Raw genomic sequence first — 23,089 nt, 5'->3', positions numbered from 1 at the left:
GCCGTTTCTAGCAGTTGGAGATGATTTCTAACTGTTTGGGGATGAAAACTCTGCAAAATAAAGCTACCCAATACAAAGGATATCAGTACTCTTAAAGGGAGTATTGGTACAACCTTTGTTATTTTTAAATTAACTAGCTGTTACTAGCCATTGCGGCCTGATGATATATATACTACGACTATGGTATCAATACTACTATACAAAGTAGTATCGGTACACATTTGGGTATCGCTACCATTTTTTACATTATGGAATTTGAGCAATGTTGGTAGTATCGATACTTCCCTTACCTTGGTATCGATACCATATGAACAATATCGGTACTACTTATCCATAAAAACATTTTGTGCTCAATTCCTAGTTAAATGAACTTTGAATTATTTTTTGAAAACTTTGAAAAACTTTAAATAAATTCAATTCAAGTCCAAAAACATTTTGCCTTAATTATTATATCAAAATATACATCAACAATCTCCCCCTTTTTGATAAAACAAAACATTTGAAAAATTGTTTTCTGGCAAAACTCCCCTTAATAAAATATTTAATGAAAAAGATACCGATTGTTGGAAAATATATGAAAATGTTCAACTCCTCCTTTTTCATTAAGAAATTGAATTTTTTAAACCATACTTCTCCCCCTTTTTGTTATATAAAAAATAATTCAACTTTAAAGTTCAAAAATAACATTGGAGAGTAAATGGTAAATTAACATTAAAAACATTTGAAAAATCAAAGTTCCCCCTCAAAAAGTGCATTCCAAACAAAATTTGACTTTAAAAGCTTGATACTTAAATAAAATTGAATTTCAACAAATAGTAACAAACATGTTAGCTACACATGAAATTCAATATATCCAAGTCTAAAATACTTTATGCAATACCAATTATTGAAATTAAGTAAATGTGCATCAAGATTTCAAAAATGTTATGCATTTGAAGAATTTGATATCAATTATTCGAAAGATACCTTTTGCATTTAAAAAAATGCATAAACATTTAAATTTAAGGTCAAAAATTTAAAATTTGTAAAATCAAAGCATTTGAAAAATTTGATATCAATTGTTAGAGAGATATCATTTGCATTGAAAATTAATTTTAACCAACATTCATTATGATGAACTAAAAATTATGAAAAATCATTAAAACTTTAAAATGTTCATTATAAAGAATTTTTCAACATACATGAGATTAAAAACAATGCATAATCATTTAAAATTAAAACTCATGCATGCATAAACTAAATGAGCAGCCAAATAACCAAAATAAAAGCATTAGGCTTAGAGGTTACCCATTCCTTTTTCAAGTGTGGCTAGAGCATTTGAATATCATCACTTTCATCATCATTGCTCCCACAAACCTACAAGAGACATTTATTTGGATTTCGGTATCCAAATTGCTTTGGATCATTGGAAGTTAGTTTCAATGCCCCTTGTTCCCTTAGAAACCCACACTAGTCTAATTTTAAAAGATTTTCTTTTCTTTATGGGACAAGTATGATCCAAATGACCATAAAAATGGCAATGTGAGCATTTTGTCATTTTTAAACATAATGAGTTGTTTTAGAAATTAATTCTTTTTCTTTTGTTAAGCTCTCAAGCTTAACTTTTAAATCAAAATTTCCTTTTTTAAATTATTGATTTTGACTTTTGAAAGTTCTAAATCATTTTTCAAAATTTCATTTTGTTTTTCAAAATCAAATTTTTCTTTCAAAACCAAATCATTTTCAACTTTAAGTTTTGAAATTAATTTCTTATATTTTAAATTCATGGTCTCAAATTCCAAATACAACTCATTATAAGCATCTTGTAACTCATCAAAAGAATATGAATTTAAATCATTTGAGTTAGAAGATACTGTTTAATCTTCTTTGATGGCCATGAGACATAGGTTGGCTACTTCATCTTCATCATTGGAGTCATCTTTATCACTCCAAGCTGCCACAAATGTTTTTTTTCTTGCTTGATCCCTTCTTCTTTAGAAGATGGCATTCATACTTGACATGCCCCTTTTTTTGACAATTGAAGCACACCGAGGGACTCTTCTTCTTGTTCGATTCATGCTTCACCTCCTTGAAAGTGATGAATCTCTTAAACTTTTTGAAAAGTTTGGCCATCTCTTCTTCTTCATCATCGTCTTCATCCACCTCTTCATTTGAATCTTGATAACTCTCATTGGTGGACTTGAAGGCAATGCCTACCTCATTCTTCTTCTTGTTTTACTTCTCTTCATCTTCTTTCTCTTTTTTCACCGTCAACTCATGAGTGAGAAGAGAACCAATCAGCTGGTCAAGAGTGAGAGACTTTAGGTTTTTAGCTTCGATAATCGTCGTATTCTTCGATTACCAAGACTTTGGAAGAGAGTATATTATCTTCCTCACAAGCTTCTCATTAGAGATTACTTCTCCAAATCCCTTTAGACCATTGACAATCACGAAGAATCTATTCATCATGGCTTTGATGTCTTCATCGGGTTTCATCTTGAAATTCTCATAGCTATGGTTGAGAAGAATTATATTGGTTTCCTCACTTCATCGGTTCCTTTATGAGTGACTTAGAGCTTATCTCATATCTTCTTGGCATTAGAATAAGATGAGACTCATCCATATTCATTCGGGCCTAATGCACAAAAGATGATGTGCATAGCCTTAACATTGAGCTAAAACTTTTTCTTCTCTCCATCACTCAAATCGTTCATCTCACCAGGTACAGTAGAGTAATCTTTCATGATTGAGTTCCAAGCTCCTAGATCGTTGGCTTGAATGAAAAGCATCATCCTATTCTTTCAATATGAATAATTTGCTCCATTGCAGTAGGGTGGGTTATTAACCGGTTGAGAATCTTCCATGTAATAAGCACCGGATATTAAAACCATCTCTTTGTCGGTTGCGTCAGGAATTGGTAGAGCTTCTTCGAGGATCGTCTCAAGGATGTGAAGCCTTCTAACGAGTCAAGCTCTGATACCAATTATTAAGATTTACAGAAGCTCGAATTAACAACCGAAAAAGTTGCAAGAGGGTGAATTGGCAATAATTTGATTAGGGAGTAAGGAGAGTGAAATATAGAGAAATTTGGCACAAGCATTTATAATGGTTCGACTTATCAACCAAATCTACTTCCACTACCTAAGCTAATCACTTAGGATTTTCCAACAAATTCACTAATTTGTTCTTTCTTTTTCAATGTTCAAGAGATAACGTTTACACTCTCTAGTTTTTCACTTGACTAAACTAGAACCAATCCCTTTTACAAAAGGTAAAAAGAAGTAAACAATAAAACCTCTCAAATGTATGATGTTTACAAATTTAGCTCATTAAAACACTAATATTTACAAGAGAGATAAAATAAGATTAGAAGAACTCTTCTCTTGTGTTTGAATGCTTGGATATGTGTTCTAACCCTTCTTCAAGTGTCTTGAACTTGTATTTATATGTTGAAATGAAGTTGTGACCGTTTCTAGCCATTGTGGAAGATTTCTAGCCGTTTGGGGATGAAATCTCTGCAAAATAAAACTGCCCAGAACATAGGGTATCGTTATTTCTAAAGGGAGTATCGGTACTACATTTGTTATTTTTAAATCAACTAGTTGTTACTAGCCGTTGGGGCCTGATGGTATCGATTCTATGCCTATGGTATCGATACTACTATGCAAAGTAGTATCGGTACCCTTTAGATATCGATACCATTTTTTCATTTTGGAATTTGAGCAATGTTGGTAGTATCGATACTACCTAGTGAGTATCGATACTTCCCTTACCTTGGTATCAGTACCATATGAACAATATCAGTAATGTTCATGAGGTATCAATACTGTAAGAACAATATCTGTACTACTTGTCCAGAAAAACATTTTGTGCTCAATTTCTAGTTAAATGGACTTTGAATTATTTTTTGATATAACATTAGACATTGCTCGTATGGTTAAGGATGTTGCTTCCAGCTCAAATATCCAACCAATTAAGAATAATGATGAAGAAACAGAGGTAGATGATGGAGACTTGAAACCATGGTTCCAATTTGTACGTGAAAACAAACAAGAAAAACATGGCAAATTGAAGAACTTAATATTACTTTGGACGAGTCTATTTATTACGAGGATTAAAACATCATAAAGAATAGTTGCATGTTTATGATTTTATTTTACTATTTAAGGTGTGTGTAAGGTTTGTTATATTTATGCCGTTAACATAATATGTTAATTTTGTTGTTTTTATCTTCTTAATGTAATGTTCTTCTTATCTATTGCAAAATCTATTTTAGTGTCTAATCACACCATTTAATACTTTGAACTAAATAAAACCTCAAAACATTTAATATTTCAAACTAAATAAAACATCAGTATGGTAGATGAAACTCGTCACCTTAGCATGAAGTGTTCCTTTTTTACTTAAAAAAACTCCATAATAGAAAAAAATATTATTTTAATAAAACAATGCCACGTCAAAGAAACGAGTTTCAAACAAAATAATTAAATATTAATACACCAATTAAAAAATAATTTCTATTGAAATTCGTCACCTCAACATAATAAATTCTAAGAATATTATAACAAATACGGTAAATCTCAAAATAAACTTTAGCACACCCTGTTGGACTAATTAATTAAAATATTTGCTCCATTGGGAAAAATCAAAAGCAGGGGTGACAGGCCCATCACATGTAAACCTGGGTAGGCCTATCAAATCAACAGTGCATCACGCTCGTTAAGAACTGATCTAAAAACTTGGCCGTCGAGAATGTGCACGCTTTCGACCTTGGGCTTTTCAATTAAACAAACTAATAGCTTCCTCTGAAGGGTGTTGGTGGCTGCCGCTGCACGGTTTCATCGTTCACCCTCCCTTCTCTTCTCAATCTCCGTTGTAAGCTCTTTCTTCCTTTCCGATTTTTGAACTTATCGTTTTAATCATTATAGTATTGAACTAAATCTAGTTGAGAATACTAATCGGAATCTTATTTTCTCGCCTTATAATTCGTATCTTTTATTCATAAAAGCCATGTCTCGTCGTTTTTTTAAATGTTTGATTTCTCTTTAATTTTTACAGCATTTCGCTCCTGAATAAATTATAAATAAAGAATGATACGAAAATGTTCGGACTATTCACGGATATGTGAAATGAATTTCGAACTAGGAAATGCTTTATTGTCTTCCCATATGCAGTTGCTGTATGATTTTCCTGTGCTGAAGTGGTGATGTTATCTTTATGGTATTTCCAGGCTTTGGTTGATATTCCTTCTGTCAAGATGGTTGGACCAGCACCGTTTGTAGAAATAGGCAAAAAAGCCAAAGGTATGAATTGCATTAGCATTTACTTTTTCTTGTTTGGTATTGTATGTATAGATATTGTTTGATATGCTTGCACTTGTCTTGGTGTTACCAGAAATTACTGTTTATTGGCAACTCTAACTGATAAGCAGCTTTTCAGAGGCTTGGTAATGGGTTAGAAGAGGAAGTGGAAATACTAATGCAGCTATGTATGTGATAGATAACCAAAACAAGTAGTTAGTTTTATGCTAGTACACTGAGGAGTGAGAATTAACAGTTGTACCATATGCTCAATAAGATAAATTTATCTTATAGATTGGTCTTACATTTTTTATTAGGACTTCTCTCGCTATTTGTAACTTTTAATGACTGTTAATCAATACCTACTGCATTTGTTTGTTAGTCTGTCATGTTACACAACAGGGACTTCAAAACCCACTTATATTTTGCATTTAGCTTTCATAGATTCTAATAATTTCTTATCATGTTTTGCAGACCTCCTGACAAAAGATTACTACTTTGACCAGAAGTTTACTCTTTCAATGCTGAGCTCCACTGGAATGGTAGTGTTTTCTCTATAGAACTTGTTGACCCTTTTTATTGAGCTTCTTGATTGTAATTTTTGGTCAGAGCTTGATTAAGTAGTTGAAAACTTAAATTTTGCTTTGCCTTGATTTTATTTGCCATTGGTGCTATGGTGTGAGAATAGTTTTTATATTAGCAAAAGGCATAATTACAAAATTACCTCCAACATTTGCACAAATGGTCACTTTGACCCCTATCCTTTTTTTGGGAGCATTTTAGCCCCAACATTTTATTATGGAGCAAAATGCTCCCTGGTGTATGGAAATCGTTAGTTGATTAACGGTCAACGTTTCTTATGGGTGTGGCAGGTCCACATGTGATGCCACATCATCAAAAATATTTTTAAGCTATTTTAAAATAAAACTTTATAAGTTTATATGTAATTAATTATAATTATAGTTTACTCTAGAATTATTTTTTTGCTGAAGTGGCATCACACGTGGACTTGCCACATCCGTATGGAACATTGACAGTTAGTCAACTAACAATTTTCATCCTACTAGAGGAGTTTTTGCTCCAAAATGAAACGTTGGGGATAAAATACTCCAAAAAAATGGGATAGGGGACAAAGTGACCATTTGCACAAACATTGGGGGTAATTTTGTTATTATATGTTAGCAGAATGAGTATCTGTTAGGTTTTCACATATGAACATAATGCTCATAGGATGGTTCGTTTGGTCTTTGATATTAATTCCTTTCTCTTAAGCAATCTTCTGCCGCAAATTACTGAAAGAAATTGTTTGTGCAATCTATATTTTAGATGTAGGGGAAAAACAACTTATTCTCAGAAAGAATTCATGTTGGGGAAAAACAACTTATTGATCTTTCTTTTTTCTACTCCCTTGTTTTTTTCCCATTGTGCATGTATACCTGTAAGAATCCACACAGGATGCCCCAAATTTCATAATTATTAAAAATTGTCTGTCAGTGATTTCTAGTGTTAAACTGGATGAAACTGGTAATTATGACATTATGTGGCCATGGGTTGCCAAAATTTTATTTGAAATGGATGATTACAGACTTAAAGATTTTTGTGGCTGTAGTAACAAAAACGACCTATGTTCTGTCTTTCAATTTCCTTTCTTTCAATCCCTCAACTTTCTGTTTGCTTTCTTCCAATATGAGCTGAATTAGTCATATATACTCTTCCTTGTATTACATTACCTTTCATTTTCCCTTTAGTACTCACCAGTGTTAAATGGCTGGACTGGACTGGTCAACTGGGAACCAGTGCTCTGTCCATTCTGGTACATATAAGAACTCTGAACCTTTGGTGAACTAGTAGAAAATCGGTTATACTGGTAAAAAAATTAGCTAAACAGGATTATCTTGGAATCTTTTTATTATTATTTATTTATTACTTTTTTGCATGTGTTGGTATTTGAACTTTTAACCCTTTGCGATTATGTATTAAAGACCATACCACAAAACCAAATGCATATTTTTATTATCTAATTACCTTATTTAATGCTTATTTTGTATCAAAATATTATACCTAATGTTTAACAGCTAATATATTATTTTATTTAACGATTCTGTTGAACCGGTGACTCTGAGGTCTCACTGGTTTGACATCCGGTCATGTTTTCTATTCATTGCTATTAATTTACGTCTCACATTCGACAAATACAGGTATGGTTTTCTGCCTCCAAATGGTAGGAAGATGTTTAGAAAAGTATGTGTTGAACATATGATATGATTGCTTAGAATAAAACGAAGTTGGAGAACCAGGGAGAGCAGGAGACATGGAAGGAAGATGGGGTCAAATTGGGAGGCCTAAAAGAATTAAATACCTATTTATTTGAATGATTGTATAAGTAGCCTAAGAGAACTTGAAGATGGCAAAAAAATATTTAATTTCAAGATTTTGACATCTTATTCACTTTTATCATCAATAGATTCTAAAATTGTCAAAAAATGTACGGGTAATAACTTTTCTTAAAAATGAGAAGAGCTATGATAAGTCATTTGGTTTCTAAAATATTATTCTGATCTGTACTTAAATTTGATTGTTATGTCATCTAATGTCATTCTTAAAATGTTTTGCAGGGACTTACAGCCACAGGGCTCCAGAAGGATCAAAATTTTTTTGGAGACATAAATACCGTGTATAAGAGTAGAAATACTACTGTGGATGTGAAAGTTGATACCTATTCTAATGTATAGAATTTTTTGTTTCCAATTTTTTGTTTGTGATTTCTCCATATTTGTGATTCAGTTTAATGTACCAACTTTTTGTATTTGGAGGTTGTTAAATCCTGATTGTGTAATCCCAATATCTTTGCCCTTTTCCTCATTATTTTTTTTTCCGGGCAGGTGTCCACAAAAGTGACTGTCAATGATGTCTGGCCATGTTCCAAAGCTGCTCTAAGTTTTAGGATACCTGATCACAAGTCCGGGAAGGTCAGTGCATGAATGTTAATGGTATAAATGTAAAATGACAGTCTTAATTTCTCATAGTAACCAACTATTCCCCGTATTATTATTAATTATCATTATTAGTTTGCTAGCCATGCACTTTTCATGTTCTGCGGGTTGTGTTTACGCTGTCTATCATTCCTATTCTCTTCCTTTGTACATATTTACCAAGGATATAGTAGATATGGTTGCTGTTTTATTGTGGCTTCTTTTCATGCAAGGTACCTAGTTCTACTTTCTCTGTCTCATTTTATCTGGAAAATTCTTAATTTGTGAATGTAAATCAGTTTGGTGGAAAATTACACTCCAATTTTCTTGTTGACTCAAAAGAAAGATCATTGACAGTCACTTCGGTAGGAAATTATATTACCGAAATGGCAGCAAACTAGCAATATCTTCAAGTGTTGGTAATACAATTTTATGTTTGAGAAACTGAATCTTTTACTTTCTATATGCTTAATATCTCAGTTGGATGTCCAATATCTTCATCCTCATGCTGCCATTGATTCTAGCATTGGCCTAAATCCATCTCCCCTATTGGAGCTTTCAGCAACAATTGGCAGCAACGAGCTTTATTTGGGTGGTGAAGTTGGATTTGATACAGCTTCTGCTTCTTTTACCAAGTACACTGCTGGGATTAACTTGAACAAGCTAGATTTTTCTGCTGCTCTTTTGCTGTAAGTATTTCAAGATCATCTACCTTATGAGATATTTATTCATTTTAGGTGTACATCTAGTGTTTATTTTTTATGCTAACACCTTCATGCTTCAGTTGGGTTGACAAGTGCTGCATCATGAGCAGTTAATAACATCTTGTTAACATTTTACAGAATCTAAAGTTGGATTAAGATTGATACTAAATTTTGTTTGCATGTAATATGATCCTAGCCATTAATAAAAAGTTTTTGGGTAAGCCTTAATTACTTTAGATTTTGGTAATCTACCGATAGTCATTGGGCTCTTCAAAAATTATTCTTGATCTGTAAACTTCGATTTCTACCAACAGGCTCTGCAAACTTTGTATGTCATGAAACCCAGTTTTTTCTCTTATCTTTCAGTAAATAGTGACAGTTAAATTGTTTGTCTCATAACTCTTTTAGGCAAAATTTTGTTTCTTGTCTGATTCTGAAAGGGCCCCACTCCCTCTTTCAGTTTCTGCCCACTTTGGTCAAACTAAATGAGATTTAGTCTGCTAACTCATACACTTCCAGTTATCATTGCAAACTGTTTCAAAGAATCACAAGCAATTGAGCAAAATGTCTACTTCACATGCATATTTTTAGCTAAGCTTCTGTGATCTGTATAGATTTGGGGGTGTTAGAGAGAGAGAGAGTTGACCAAGAATTATGGGGGGGGGGGGCGCAGTTAGTTAAAGGGCTGCTAGAGTAAGGGACACTGATTAGTATGAAAGAAAGGGTGATCCTATTTCCATTATGTTTTGGCTTCTGAAAATCAAATTTCAATTATCACATGAGTTTGCATGTAGGATCCACTTGTAACTGGGACTGATATGCATTGATTGATAGCTGAAAAAAAGGAACGGAAAGAATAGCATAGTACTACTCATTGGCATTGAGTTGAATGCTTCTGATGTGCCTGCCATATCAGCTATGTTTTTCTTTGTAATGCCAGAGTGATGTTATTCCTTGCATATTGAGAATTTCAGTGACCTAGTGTTTATAAATTGAAGCTTAATGATTCGAATGGAGCTTTGAAACTTAGTGAGTTCCACCATGCCATTTTAGATGCCTTTGAAGTTGATCTTTCTTGTTATTGTTCTATTTTCTGCATCATATAGAAATAGCTGTAGATAATGTGCTATATCAGTATTGATATTTGGTGTATTTAATTGAATTTTGAGAAGGGTGTAAAGATATAACAATCATTATTATCATCTATAGATTTAACAATCTTTATTATGGTAAACCATAGTTTGATTCATTTGATATTATTTCAAGATGGCGTGTAAGGTTGACCATTTAAAAGAGGCAAAACCAAAGAATGTTAAGCAGTTTGGGGAGATTTTAAGATGCACGAGAACCATCGGGATAAATTAAATAATTAGTTCACCCCAGAAAGTTTAAAAACTCCATTTCCTTGGACTATGATGAAACATTTTATGCTCATCCTGTTAGTCGACTTAATATGGCTTATTCTATTAGTTGTCAACATTTTATGCTCCGTGTTATTTTATGTTCTTTCTCTGTCAATAAGGCCTTGCCTTAAATTTTTGAATGCATGTTTTCTCTTTTTAGGACTGATAAAGGACAGGCATTGAAGGCATCATATATCCATTCTGTCAATCCCTTCACTTCTGTTGCTGCTGAAATGGCTCATAGATTTTCTACCTATGAGAACACTTTCACCATTGGAAGTTTTCATGCTGTGGACCCTTTTACAGTGGTAAAAACGAGGTTCTCTGACAATGGGAAGGTTGCAATGCTCTGCCAACGTGAATGGAGGCCGAAGTCACTAGTAACGTTTTCGGCAGAGTATGATTCGAAGGCCAGGAAGGCATCCCCTAAGATGGGGCTTGCCCTTGCTCTCAAGCCTTGACTGTGAAGATCTCATTCCGTAATTTTAAATTTTGATATGTTTTTTCCCCCGAACCATTGTGGGAGTTGTCATTCACCCAGATTATTTTTTGTAGCGAAAAATTATAAAAGCAAAATGTTCAGATAATGAGCTGATGAATGTTTTCACCACAACATTGGTGTGGGGGAATTGAACCCAAATTTTATAATGATAACAGCACAGCAGTTTTTCTTGCTGAATGCTAATAATGTTCACGTTGTGTGATAGGTGGTGCTTCCCCTAACGTTGTATTGAGGATTTCTGGAGTTAATAACTTCATTTTTCAAGATTGCCTTTGCCTCTTCCAATTTGAGGGACCATTATAACTTGGCTTAGAAGTTTTGTATCGAAGCACTCTCCCTTTTCTAGCGCCGTAAGCGAGTCAGCTTAACTTGACTCACTTTTTTAGTGTTGTAAACGAGTTGAGCTTAACTCGAAAAGTTCAAAGTTGCATTCGACTTGACTCCCGAACGAGTCGAGTTTGACTCAACTTGAAAAGTTCAAAGTTGAGTTCGACTAGACTTGAAAGTTGAAGCTTAAAATTATAAAATTTGACTTGAACGTGATATTAAAAGTTAAAACACGACTCTAGTTTGAAAATTTTGAACTCGAGGAAAGAATGGGATCATAAACTAATTGGACTCAACGGATGATTCAATCTCCTCTCAACCAAATTCGATCTCTGGTGAATTGTTGTGGAATGAAACTCTTTTTCGTCACTTGAGAGCCATTCTTTTACTTGACATCTTTTGAGATAAACAAGTAGTCAAGGACATTCGTATTTATTAGAATTTGGAAGTAACAAGGAAAACCAATTATATTTGTATTGGCTTATACCATCAACAGTGGAAAGAATTACAGCATTTAGCATAAAAATGCTTCTTCTTAGTTATCTCCATGGGAGAGAAGCTCAAACTCAGTATAGCTAAATAAGTGTAAATTTGCATAAAGAAGGGGTTTCAATGACAGTTTTATAGAGAATTCTTTTATCACGTTATTGGTTATTTTTTTTGAACTTTCCTCTTAACGGTGGAATTTTTAGATACATATGCCATACAAGCATCTCATATGGTTGAATTGAACTTTAAAAATATAACCATTTTGATCAAATTCGATCATTTTTAAAGGTAGCACCGATGAGGAGATTTCTATTTTTTTCAATTAAAAATAAACAGTTATTAATTATAAACTTTATGGTTATTTTACACTCATTTCAACAAAGTTTAAGGTACACATAACGTTTTGTTTTTGTTAGTTCTTGGTGTTTTGATGTGCCTTTCATGTCCCCCCCCCTCTTTTTAGATCTGTAAAACCCCAAGAAAAAAGAAGAAAATTGAAGAAGATTTTTAATTAAGAATTAATAATCAACTAATTAGGGATATGGTTAATTTCAGGGCTTCTTCCTTACAATATTCAAATCGTTTCCTTTGCTATTAAGGCAGTGAAGTATTCAAAATCCAAGCTTTGAATCACACAATCTCATTACATGCCTCATTGCAGATTCTCAAAAGCTTTTCAAATGCAGGATGCCACTGTCACATTACTCTCTAAATTTAAACCCTCATCCTTTTTGTATCATAAATTTCTGCTCACTTTTTTGTAGTATTTTTTTTCAAGGAATTTGAAGAAAAAGAAGGAAAGATTGCATTCAAGTTTAAGTTTGTGGAAACGGTCTAATTCCATAAGGATCGAGAAGGAAATACTGCATTTCGACGTCAAGACAAAATATGGAGGAGACCGGCGAGAATGAAGAGAAAGTTGCAATCGAGAAGCAGATCTGCAACGTCGAAAGGATGATTAAAGAAACCGAGGAGCAACAGATAAGTGAAGCCACAGCTACTCCTGAAGTTGCAGTTGCGATCGAGATGCATATATGCAAAGTGCCGGTCAACAGGGACTCCAACGATTCTCCAGCGTGGCATTCGGTGTTCTAGGTAAACGTTTAACGGTCTGGCTCAGCTTTCTGTCACTCACGTCAACGAGAGTGATGATTTTGTTACAAATAGATAATATCAGTGACCATTTTGTTACAAATAGATAATATTAGTGACTAATTTGTAACTTTTGAAACTTTAGTAGGTAAAACTAAAACTTACTCAAACATCATCTACTATTTATGTGGTTTACCCTTTAGTATATCGATATTGGCACTCAATTCATAACACTGATGGGTTGTGTACTTGTAGGTAAGGAGTCCGTATCTTAAGGGCATCAAGCGAAAGACGGGTTAGAAATGGGTGGAGATTAAGATAAAATCCGTCCTTTAAATACCAAAAATTGGGCATTTAGAATCCCAAATGGACTATATATTTGGAAATAGCAGTCTCACAAAAGTAGCAAGAAGAATACAATCTTTAATATGAACTATTACCGGCAGTAATTTCAAATTGGTTTTACCAATTTAATGTCAAGTCATTAAAAAATAGGTAAACTACATTGATGTCATTAAACGCATAGAGTACTCTCACCGTGATCGTTGAACTTTTATAACTTATATTATAATCACTAAACTTTTAATTCATGACTACTTCATTATCTATCGTTAAGAAGAAGAAAAAAGACATGACACTTAAAAAAACCCTAAAAGACCATAAACTTCTTTCAAATCGGCAATCGTTCCACTTTTCATTGTTGTTTCTACAATCATGCAGTGGTTTCTTTGTTCAAAAATATCATTGAACAACTATCTTTCTTATTCTCTTTCTTTTCTTCAATTCAACCTTATTGAAATATTTTAATATCCGCAAATCCAATCAAATTTTAAAGCTAAAACTTTATGATTTATTACTGTTAATAGACATATCAGCTTTAAAATGAACTTTATTAAAAAAATCTTTCCATTACTGAAATTGATCGGTGATCACTATGTTCATTAGAAACTCCTTAAAGCTGAGTCAGATAGTTTTCCTTTTCTCTTTCCTTTTCTTTACTTATTTGCTTGTTTTATTATTGTTTATTGTATGCTGCTATTGATGTTGGTTGTTGTGAACAATGAGCAGAAAAATGTTGTCAAACAATCTCGAAAAGAGTGGCGAAAATTGTCAATTTGAAAGAAGAAGCTTAAGGTTCTTTTAGCGGTTTTAATGTCAAATAAGCTTTTTCAACATCAGTTAACGACAATGATTGTAATAAAATGATTAAAAGTTTAGTGATTATAATGTAATTTTTAAAAGATCAATAACTAAAGTAAAAATAATCTAAACACTCAATGACAATCAATGTAGTTTATACAAAAAGGAATATCTTACATATTTGGGAATCAACTATTTTTTGATTGATTTGATCATTAATTTTTAAAAAGTCAAGTAATAAATAATTATAAGTGGCTTCATTAATTTTAAAAATCTTAAACAAAAGAATAGAAAGGGAAAAAGTCTCTCATTAATCATCATCCCTAAGGTTTTAGTTGTTAGAAAATAGACTACAGCAAAACGATGTGTTAACACTGATTGTAAATATTAAAACGATGTGTTAACACTGATTGTAAATATTAAATAAATATTTAAAAAGAATTGATTAATCGTGTCGTGGTATTAACCATTACCTTAGAAGCGAATTCGCACTGATGTGTGTAATCACTACAATTGACGAATAGCCCCAACAGGTTAGAACAACTCTCCAAATTTCGTACACACGAAAGATGGAGTGGACTCTGGTGGTACCACTCATCTATTAACTCCAATATTCCGCCACTAATGCGAAAAAGTATTTCGTACAATGAGCAATGACGTTAAAACTCAAGAGAGCAATAATGCGATTAATGAACGTATATGGAATTAGTACATAGTTATGATGAGTAATTCTTCTCTTAGATAACTGAACGAATCTTGAACTCTCTAAGATTAGAGTGAACTCATAACACTCAACTATCCCCTTCATCCACATAAATCCTCGATGTTTCTACAAAGTATATATACGAATGTATATATATAATAATCTTTCCATAGGATTCCATTAAGTGTATTAGAAAAACGGTCCAATGTTTTTCATGGAAGGTGGCTAATCCTTCTCACTTACATATGTTATCTCATCAAGTTTATCTCAATATAAATCACTCAAACTGGACTAAAAATAATTAAAGAGCTTTTTCAATAGCCCATCCTCACAATATTTATGGTGAATTTCTTCAAGTTTAGCTTTAAATGAACCACACAAACTCTGGATAAGGAATCATTAAGAATAAATATTCAACCTTATTAATCGGTAAATTCAATATGTCCTTATAGCTAGGAATTCCCAAACTCGGGTTTGAATTCATTAAAAGTTTTAAGAAAACTCATCCTCTCTAGTGGTAAGTTCATCTAGTCCTCCACGATTAGGACTGTCCACTCAACAATGGGTTATGAACTTATTTAGAATAGATATTCAACCAAAAATGGGTAAATTCATCAAGTCTTTCTCACTAAGACCACCCAAAGTCTGAACTATGAATTTATTAAGAGCAATTAAGCTCATCATGTGCATGTACATTATTCGTCATAGGGATAAGTAGGTAGAAATGTACACTATGAGTCTTTTCATGACTTCATTTGACCACATTGAACTTAGATAACTAAGTTGGTTATCCACCATGAATTCCTCAACCAATTGGCTTTAGACCCATCCCAATCGACGAATCAAGAACCATTTCCGACTTTAACCTTTGCTAAGTGGATCAACTAGGTTCTTCTTTCACTTTGATCATCATTTAAGACACCCTACATTTCTAACATTTTAGGATAAAAATAAATACAAAATGTCTTGAACAATGTGTAAACAAATTCTCTTACATATACACACAATCATAATAGAGGAAAGTTTGTTATTAATTTTAACCATAATACTATGCTTTAACAAACACAAATCTTGTTTATACATGATTATATTCTCAAAATTTTGAGAAGTTACTAATCAATAAGAATAATATGCATAATCTCAAACGATTATGGAATTTCTTATATATCATTAGTAGTCATTTATGATTTTTTTTCTCATTCAAAAGGAATTTTGGTTTTCCTAATTCTTCATAATAAATGTTTAGAAAATTATGAATATTATAAAAAAAATTATTAGAACTTTTCAATTTTTCCTAAGATCAGGAAAATTATATCAAATTTTTCACAAAAAGATTTCAACACAACTCCTAAGGATAAACAACTTCTTTCATTTCCTATATTTAAGAGTACACTCAAAACCATCTTTTTAGTAGCACTAGTATCTATCACTTTTTCATTTATAATATTCAACATATTAACCTTAAAGAAACCATCACATATTTTATTTACTATGATTAAATTTGATATTCTACTCTACCAATTTAATTTCTACTATTTTAACTTCTAGACTAAGTTTAAAGGGTTCTTATGTTGTCATGGTATTTTTATAAAATTATAATAGTGAGCATAGTAATGAACAATGCACCAAGTAGGTTTCTATGAAAAAGAGGTGGTACATTAGGCACACTTAAGTACCAAGTCTTCATAGAACCAATCCCAGACATGTACTTTCATACTCATCACATTACTTTCCAATAAATCAATTGTGGATTTTCTCTTTAGGTCTCTTAAAGAATTATGCTTGATACTTTTACTCACAATAGTATCTTATTGAGCATACACATTTTGGACTCACTACTACCTTAGCCTTAGTATTTTTTTCAGTACTTTAGTTTTACTAGTGGTTTATCTTAGTTCATAAAATTTCCACTAAGTTTTAAAGACTAACTTAAATGTTCATTTATTTTAATTTATATATTTAAAAAATATGAATTAACAGTCAACAAGTCTAAATAATCTGACGTAGAATCATAATTCTCAAGTAGACTTGTTTTCAACATGTCTTCCACCTATTAAACATAAAATTAAAAGAGATTTAGAAATAGATTATAATTTGAGCATTACCATTGAAGATACTAATTTTTTTATTACTATAATAATTATTATTATTATAATAATTATTATAATTATTATATATATTATTATTATTATTAAAAAATAATTACAAATAATATTATAGGCCCAACAGACTGGCCCAAACAAAATAAACCCTAAAACCCATTTAGGGTTGTATCTCAGCCAGCCGCCTTGCTTCTCAGCGTTGGATCTAACTTAGATCCAACGGTCCAGATGGTTCCAGCAGGAAACCCTAGGGACACGTCCCAGTCGCCGCCATAGCTTCCAGAAGACCACGCGGCGCTGCTTCAGCTTCCAGCCGCCCCACGTCGACACCAGCTTCGCCGACACTCCAGAACGTCATGAAGCCACCCACGTTGAGCCCTATGGTGAGTCACCACCATAGCTATGGTGACTCATGGTGACTCACCGGGCCTTTCATCCTTAGGACCGGTCCGAGACAATCCGGTGATGGCTATAAAGCCATCACCCAACCTGCAAAGAAAGGAGGCAACCAACAGAGCAAAGAAAAAAAAAGAAACAAGAAAAAGCAAGCAAACCAGCAACCACAAACAAAAAAAAAAGCAAGAGAAAACGAAGAGAACTTACCGGGGAAGACAACGCCGTGATCGGAGTCACCACCGGCCTCCAAACGTCACTACAACCTTCGAAACCGAAGGTATTTTCTTAGATTTGCTCCGATTGGGAGCTATTTAGGAGAAAAGAGCACCGGAACCGTCATTAGGACGGTCCGATCTACGTTGTGGTGTAAAAATAATTTTTTCCGACCACCGGATGCGGTGGCCGGCGGTGAGAATCACGGCGGCAGCAGTGCTGCCCGGTGACGGCTTCCCTCCGATGAGGGAAGCTAGAGAGAAGACGAGAGAATTGTTTCTCTCAGAGAAGAGAGAGAGAGGGAAGAGAGGAGAAATGAGAGCGGCCCTTCGGGCCAGCCGGTTTTGGACTTAATAGCCTCCCCAAACGACGCGTTTGGGGGGGGTCTGTTTGTAATTAACTAATTGTTAATTCCGTCCGCAACATCCTAACTTGTAATCTTTACATTTTAGTCACTAAATCAAATTTATAATCCTTTTAATTTGGTTTCTAATTTTTTTTTATATTTTAGCCCTTAACCGATTATAATATTTAGGATAAAAACATATTTAGTCCTTAATTTTAATAAATAATATTTTAATCCTGAGTTTATATTTTTAATTTATTTTAATCTGATATTCGATTTTATATAATTTATTTTAGTCACTAAATTAATAAATAAAATAGCATGTTTAATCCTTATAATTTTAAATAATTATGAATTAGGTATTTATTTTAAATTTTATTATAATTTAGTCACTAATTTTAAATATTTTCTTTTATTTTACTGCTTTAAATATATAGTTCTAATTGTATTTTTATTTTTAATTTTACTTGTTTATATATTAAATATTATTTTATGTAGTCATATAAATATATATATATAAATAATAATTTATTTTTTTTACATAAATTATATTAATATTATTTTTCAATATCGAAGAAAAGGGCAGTCTTAATACAATTGGATGTCCTATTCTGGTATTTTAAAATTAAATATTATAAAAAATTATAATTTAATTTTATTTAAATTATTATATTAATATTATTAATATCGAAGAAAAGAGATGTCTTAAGGCACCTAGAAGTCATTTTCTGATATTTCTAAATAATAAACATTTTATTTATAAATATATAAATTATTTTTTTCTTATAATTATAATTTTGAAATAATAGGATTATAAATTAAATATATTTTGAATTTTTAAATTTCTAATATAGAGACAATTTATAATTAAAAGTACAAATTTTGGGCGTTGTAGGGTGTAATCCTTCCCTAAACGTAACCGACCACGAATCCCTTTTTTATTATTAAAAAGAACGAATTTTTGGTTATAAACGCAGATCAGTTCATCTTTTAACTGATGTTTTCTTAAAACTCTTTTAAAAGATAATTTTTAGGTATTCGACCTACCTAACCCAAAAGGCCGATGGCGACTCCCAAATTATTTTCAAAACCATTTATTCACATCAATTTTCCCGCCAAGTAATATTTCGTGCCCGGACTAAAACCGGTTACGACAGCTTGGCGACTCCGCTGGGGACCCTGGTCAAACTTTTAAAATCAATTATAAATTGTCTCTATTAATTATAAATAAAAAAATTCATATATTTGATTTATAATTCTTTCTTTTTCAAATTTTTTTTTATATACTTATTATTTTCATAATATTTATATGTATATTATTTTATTAATGTTTCATTTTATTTTTCAAGTATTTTATTTCATTATGTATCTGTCAGAGGTTTGAACATTTCTCCTCACACACAACACTTGCATTGCATAACATAAAGCTCTATAATTGAGTTTGTCCCTTTTAAGTGGGAGTGAAAGCGACGTCTTCGTGAGAATTTATTCTCCGTGTCAGACCTAGCAAGTAACTTTCGGGGTTCATATGCTCTATGTCTTCGTGAGAATTTATTCTCTGTGTCAGGCATAGAGAAATGTATCCCCTCGAATTGAACTCGATTCACTTTAGTCTGTGATGGACTAGGATTGAGGGTTAGAAACCCAAGGGGGCACTAACAAGGACAATTCGGGTACCTTTATTCTTAGATCTGAAACCTTGCATATAATAAACCCTAGAAACTCTTCCAATCTGAAGCCATGCCGAAATTTTGTCCAAAATAGGTGTACACACAGGAGAAATGAATGCTAACTTTCCTTTTAATTTATTTATTTATTTTCTTACTGATTAAATTACATGTAAATTTAAATTATTTAAATTATGAAAAAGCATGTTTAAATAAAGATATTTAGGTAGATATTATTATTAAATTTTCTTTATTATGTAAACTAATTCATTTCTTTTTGTGTGTTTTTTATTTTTTCTGTTTGCATAGCATCATACAGGATAAAAGGCATTGATCCTCGTGTTAATTGTCTCATTGGAAAGCCTTCATCCATGGATAAAAAGTGTTCAAATCAAATAGTTCTAAACTCAGAAGTAAGACAGTGGGCTGAGGACTTACAAAGACAAGGAGGAGACAGTCTGCAAGATGACTATGTATCTGACTTAGCCAGTTATGCTCCAGTTTCGCTAAAAAGAAATGACATGCAAGATTTGCGAAGCATTTGGGAAAGTTGGGACTCAAACAAAAAGTTGCAGTTTTATCAGACTTATAGAGACATCCCATATTTGCTCTATGTCGAAGTTGATGATGACTTACTTCGAGCCCTAATTCAATTCTGGAATCCAGAGTACAATTGCTTCACTCTCAATAAGGAGGACTTGGTCCCTACTATTGAAGAATACACAACTTTGCTACATATAGAAGGGGTTTTGGAGAATCGAATTTATTCAAAGTCAATTAAAACTCAACCCTTTAGAGTTAAATTAGCAAAGATTTCCGGAGTACGAGAAGAATGGATGGCATCCCGTACAAAACAAAAAGGCGAAAGCGAAGGCATTGCTTGGACCAACATTAAAGAACTTATTCAGAGTCATCCAGACACTAAAGTACGATTCGATCTATTTGCTCTGGGTATGTATGGTATGGTCATCTTCCCAAAAGTATTGGGATATATTGAAGCTGCAGTAGTAGATTTGTTTGAGCAGCTACCAAAAAAGATTAATCCTGCTTCTGCAATTCTAGCAGAGACTTTCAGATCATTAAATGCTTGTAGAAAGCTAGGAGGTGGACGATTCTCAGGGTGTACCCAATTGTTATATGTTTGGATCCGTAGCCATTTCTGGAGGACAGAAAAGGTTTCATACCGGCGCTTTAATACGGATTACTCACCATTAAAAGAATTTCTGGAGCAAGAATGGCCGAAAGAAATTAAGAAAGATATGTGGATTAATGCCTTTCGAAATCTACAAGCAATGACATTGTTTGGCGAGCTCCATGGCAAATCCAAAGAGAATTTTTTTACAAATGTGGTGATTACCATTGGATAATGCTGCTCGGATTATGGGGAGGAATTGGATATGCACCACTTCTGGTCATAAGACAGTATGAAGGTCGTCAATTTGTACATGTCACCGCTGGATTACATTCATCTGAGTTCGCATTCCACATCAAAAATTATAAAAGAAATATCATGGAAGCCGTTACAGCTTGGAAAACAACTTTTTGTATCCGAGCTAAAGCAGCAAAAGAAATGCTAACTCCTGATTATGAGGAATGGAGATCTGTCAGGAAAAATGAAAATATTCCTCTACCAGATCAAAATGAGGATATCTCTATGGAAGATCGCATTAAGGTGGTTCCATCAGAGATTGAAATCCTGAGAGCTGAGTTTGAAACAGAAAGAGAAGGCTGGTCGAGAGAATTAGAGCAAATGAGACGAGATAAAGCTATGTTGGGTGTTGACATTGACATTCATTCATCACAATGTGCAATGTTGAGAGAAAACAAAGAAAAAGTTGATGGTGAATTTAGAGCATTAAAGAAAAATTACCAGGAGTTATATAAATCCCGGAAAGCATCAGGACCAAGCCGATCAACAGTACATATGACCAGAGAATTGAACATCGAGAAAATTCGAGTTGAAGATCTGAAAGGAAAGAATAGCCGTCTACTCAAAAGCCTTGAGAAAGGAAAGAAAAAAATGGAAGATTTTGAGGTTGACAGAAGAGAGCGAATTATAAAACACAAAGCTGAACACCGCGAGATCATGAATGAAATGCAAAGAGAAAGGGACCGAGCCAAAGATTTAGAAGAGATGAAGAATGACATCTTTGATAAATTTGAAGGTGAGAAAAATATCATGTTCAAGGAATTTGAATCTGAAATGAACCAGCTGATTGCTGAACTTGAAGTCAAGGGCCAAAGGATTGAAGAGTTCAATGTTGAAAAAGAAAAATGGGAACTGGAAAGAAAGAATTTCAACACCAAACTTGAGGTAGAGCAAGAAGTGGCTAGCAATTGGATGCAAAGATGCAGAAACAAGAATGTTCAAATCCAGAAGCTTAATCAAAGAACGCAAGAAGCACGAACAAAACTTGAAGAAGATCTGGATCAGTCTAGAAACAAAAACTCAGAGTTTAACGCTTACATTTTGCAACTTGAAGAGTCATTATTTCAAGAAAAGGTTCGTCTAGGACCTAATGATCTCAAAGAAAGTAATGAAGAAAGTGCTTCACTGCAAAGACGCATTAGAGATCTTGAAAAAAACTCTGCACAATTGTCAAGTCAGAATCACTGAGTTAGAACAAACTCTTGAAGGAACTAATGAAGAATGGCAAAAGTCAACTGATTTCTATGTAGAAAGAAGTGAAGAAAGAAGTAATATGGTATTCGAAGCCATGGTACAAATGAGCGAAGTTGCTAGATATGTTGGGGAACTAGCTGTTGAAGCTAAAATAATTGAGCATCATGTTGATCCAGTTTCTAAGTTCGGAAAGAAGGTGTCATGGCTAATGAAAGAAATTATAGAGCTTAATAGGAAAGCTACGCCTTATCTGTAGTTATGAACTATTATAAATAAACTTTTGTATACCGATGAAAGTTGTTCTATGACAGTTAACTTTTTGGATCAATACCTTTTGCATACATGCATTTTGCATACATTCATTATTCATTGCATTATTTTCTTTATGTATAATTTTTATTATTAAAATAAAATTCATTAATTAAAATTTGAAAAAATTTATAATAATATCAGAAGATTTTTCAATCGCAGTTATTCTGGCCAAAAGAGAAATACAACATCACTACGGTACTAGACAAGCTACTAAGAGAATTATGGAGGATAAAATACAACGTATTGAGGAGCAGCATAATAAAGAACAAGCAGAAATGAGAATGAAGCTGGAGAAAATTGAAGCCAGTATTGCAAATTCACAAGACAGCATGATGCAGAAAATAGAAGACATGTTTAAAAGGCAGGCTATCATTAGAAAAATGCATGAAAATCCTGTATCTTTCGACCAAGAACCTATGTTCCTTTAGGTTTTCCACCAGAACCAATTTATCACTCTGGTACTGTACCTATACAAATCAATGCTCGCACATCAGCATTTCAAGAAGCCAAACCACATGAAAATCGACAAGTGGATCCTGCATCTTCAAGCAAAAATCCACTTATATCAGATGTGAAAATAGGGGATTTTAATGCTGAGCATCTAATCCCATATTTGAATGAGCTGAATGAGAAAGAAAAAGTAAATGAAGAATTGACCAGACAGATCAAGAGCTTAGAAGAACGAATGAAATCCGTGGAAATAACTGAATCATTCTATGGGTTTGACGCTAGTAAGTTGAGTTTGGTTCCAGACCTAATCCTCCCCATCAAGTTCAAAGCTCCCGAATTTGATAGATATGACGGTACCACATGCCCTTC

At 33.0% G+C, this 23,089-nt stretch overlaps 1 protein-coding gene across 1 annotated transcript; it reads left to right on the top strand.

The window, feature by feature from the left end:
- The first annotated feature begins 4,766 nt into the window (after positions 1–4,766).
- LOC120177464 (mitochondrial outer membrane protein porin 4-like) lies at positions 4,767–11,095 on the top strand. The gene is made up of 7 exons (XM_039183600.1): positions 4,767–4,854; positions 5,210–5,282; positions 5,754–5,821; positions 7,895–8,005; positions 8,162–8,248; positions 8,732–8,940; positions 10,519–11,095. Exons 2-7 carry the CDS (start codon positions 5,237–5,239, stop codon positions 10,817–10,819), a joined length of 822 nt encoding a protein of 273 aa, XP_039039531.1. The 5' UTR covers positions 4,767–4,854; positions 5,210–5,236; the 3' UTR covers positions 10,820–11,095.
- Positions 11,096–23,089: the final 11,994 nt, after the last annotated feature.

The sequence above is a fragment of the Hibiscus syriacus genome, unplaced genomic scaffold (genome assembly GCF_006381635.1).
Source record: "Hibiscus syriacus cultivar Baekdansim isolate YM2019G1 unplaced genomic scaffold, ASM638163v2 tig00112289_pilon, whole genome shotgun sequence".
NCBI lineage: Eukaryota > Viridiplantae > Streptophyta > Magnoliopsida > Malvales > Malvaceae > Hibiscus > Hibiscus syriacus.
The sequence above is the reverse complement of the archived record's forward strand: the minus strand, read 5'-3'. Positions and strand labels throughout refer to the sequence as shown.

Bases quoted from the DNA above. Each gene is read 5' to 3' on its own strand.
- LOC120177464 (XM_039183600.1), top strand. From the start codon at position 5,237: ATGGTTGGACCAGCACCGTTTGTAGAAATAGGCAAAAAAGCCAAAG. The intron at 5,822-7,894 runs GTAGTGTTTTCT...AATGTTTTGCAG, and splicing joins TGCTGAGCTCCACTGGAATG to GGACTTACAGCCACAGGGCT. The intron at 8,249-8,731 runs GTCAGTGCATGA...TTAATATCTCAG, and splicing joins CTGATCACAAGTCCGGGAAG to TTGGATGTCCAATATCTTCA.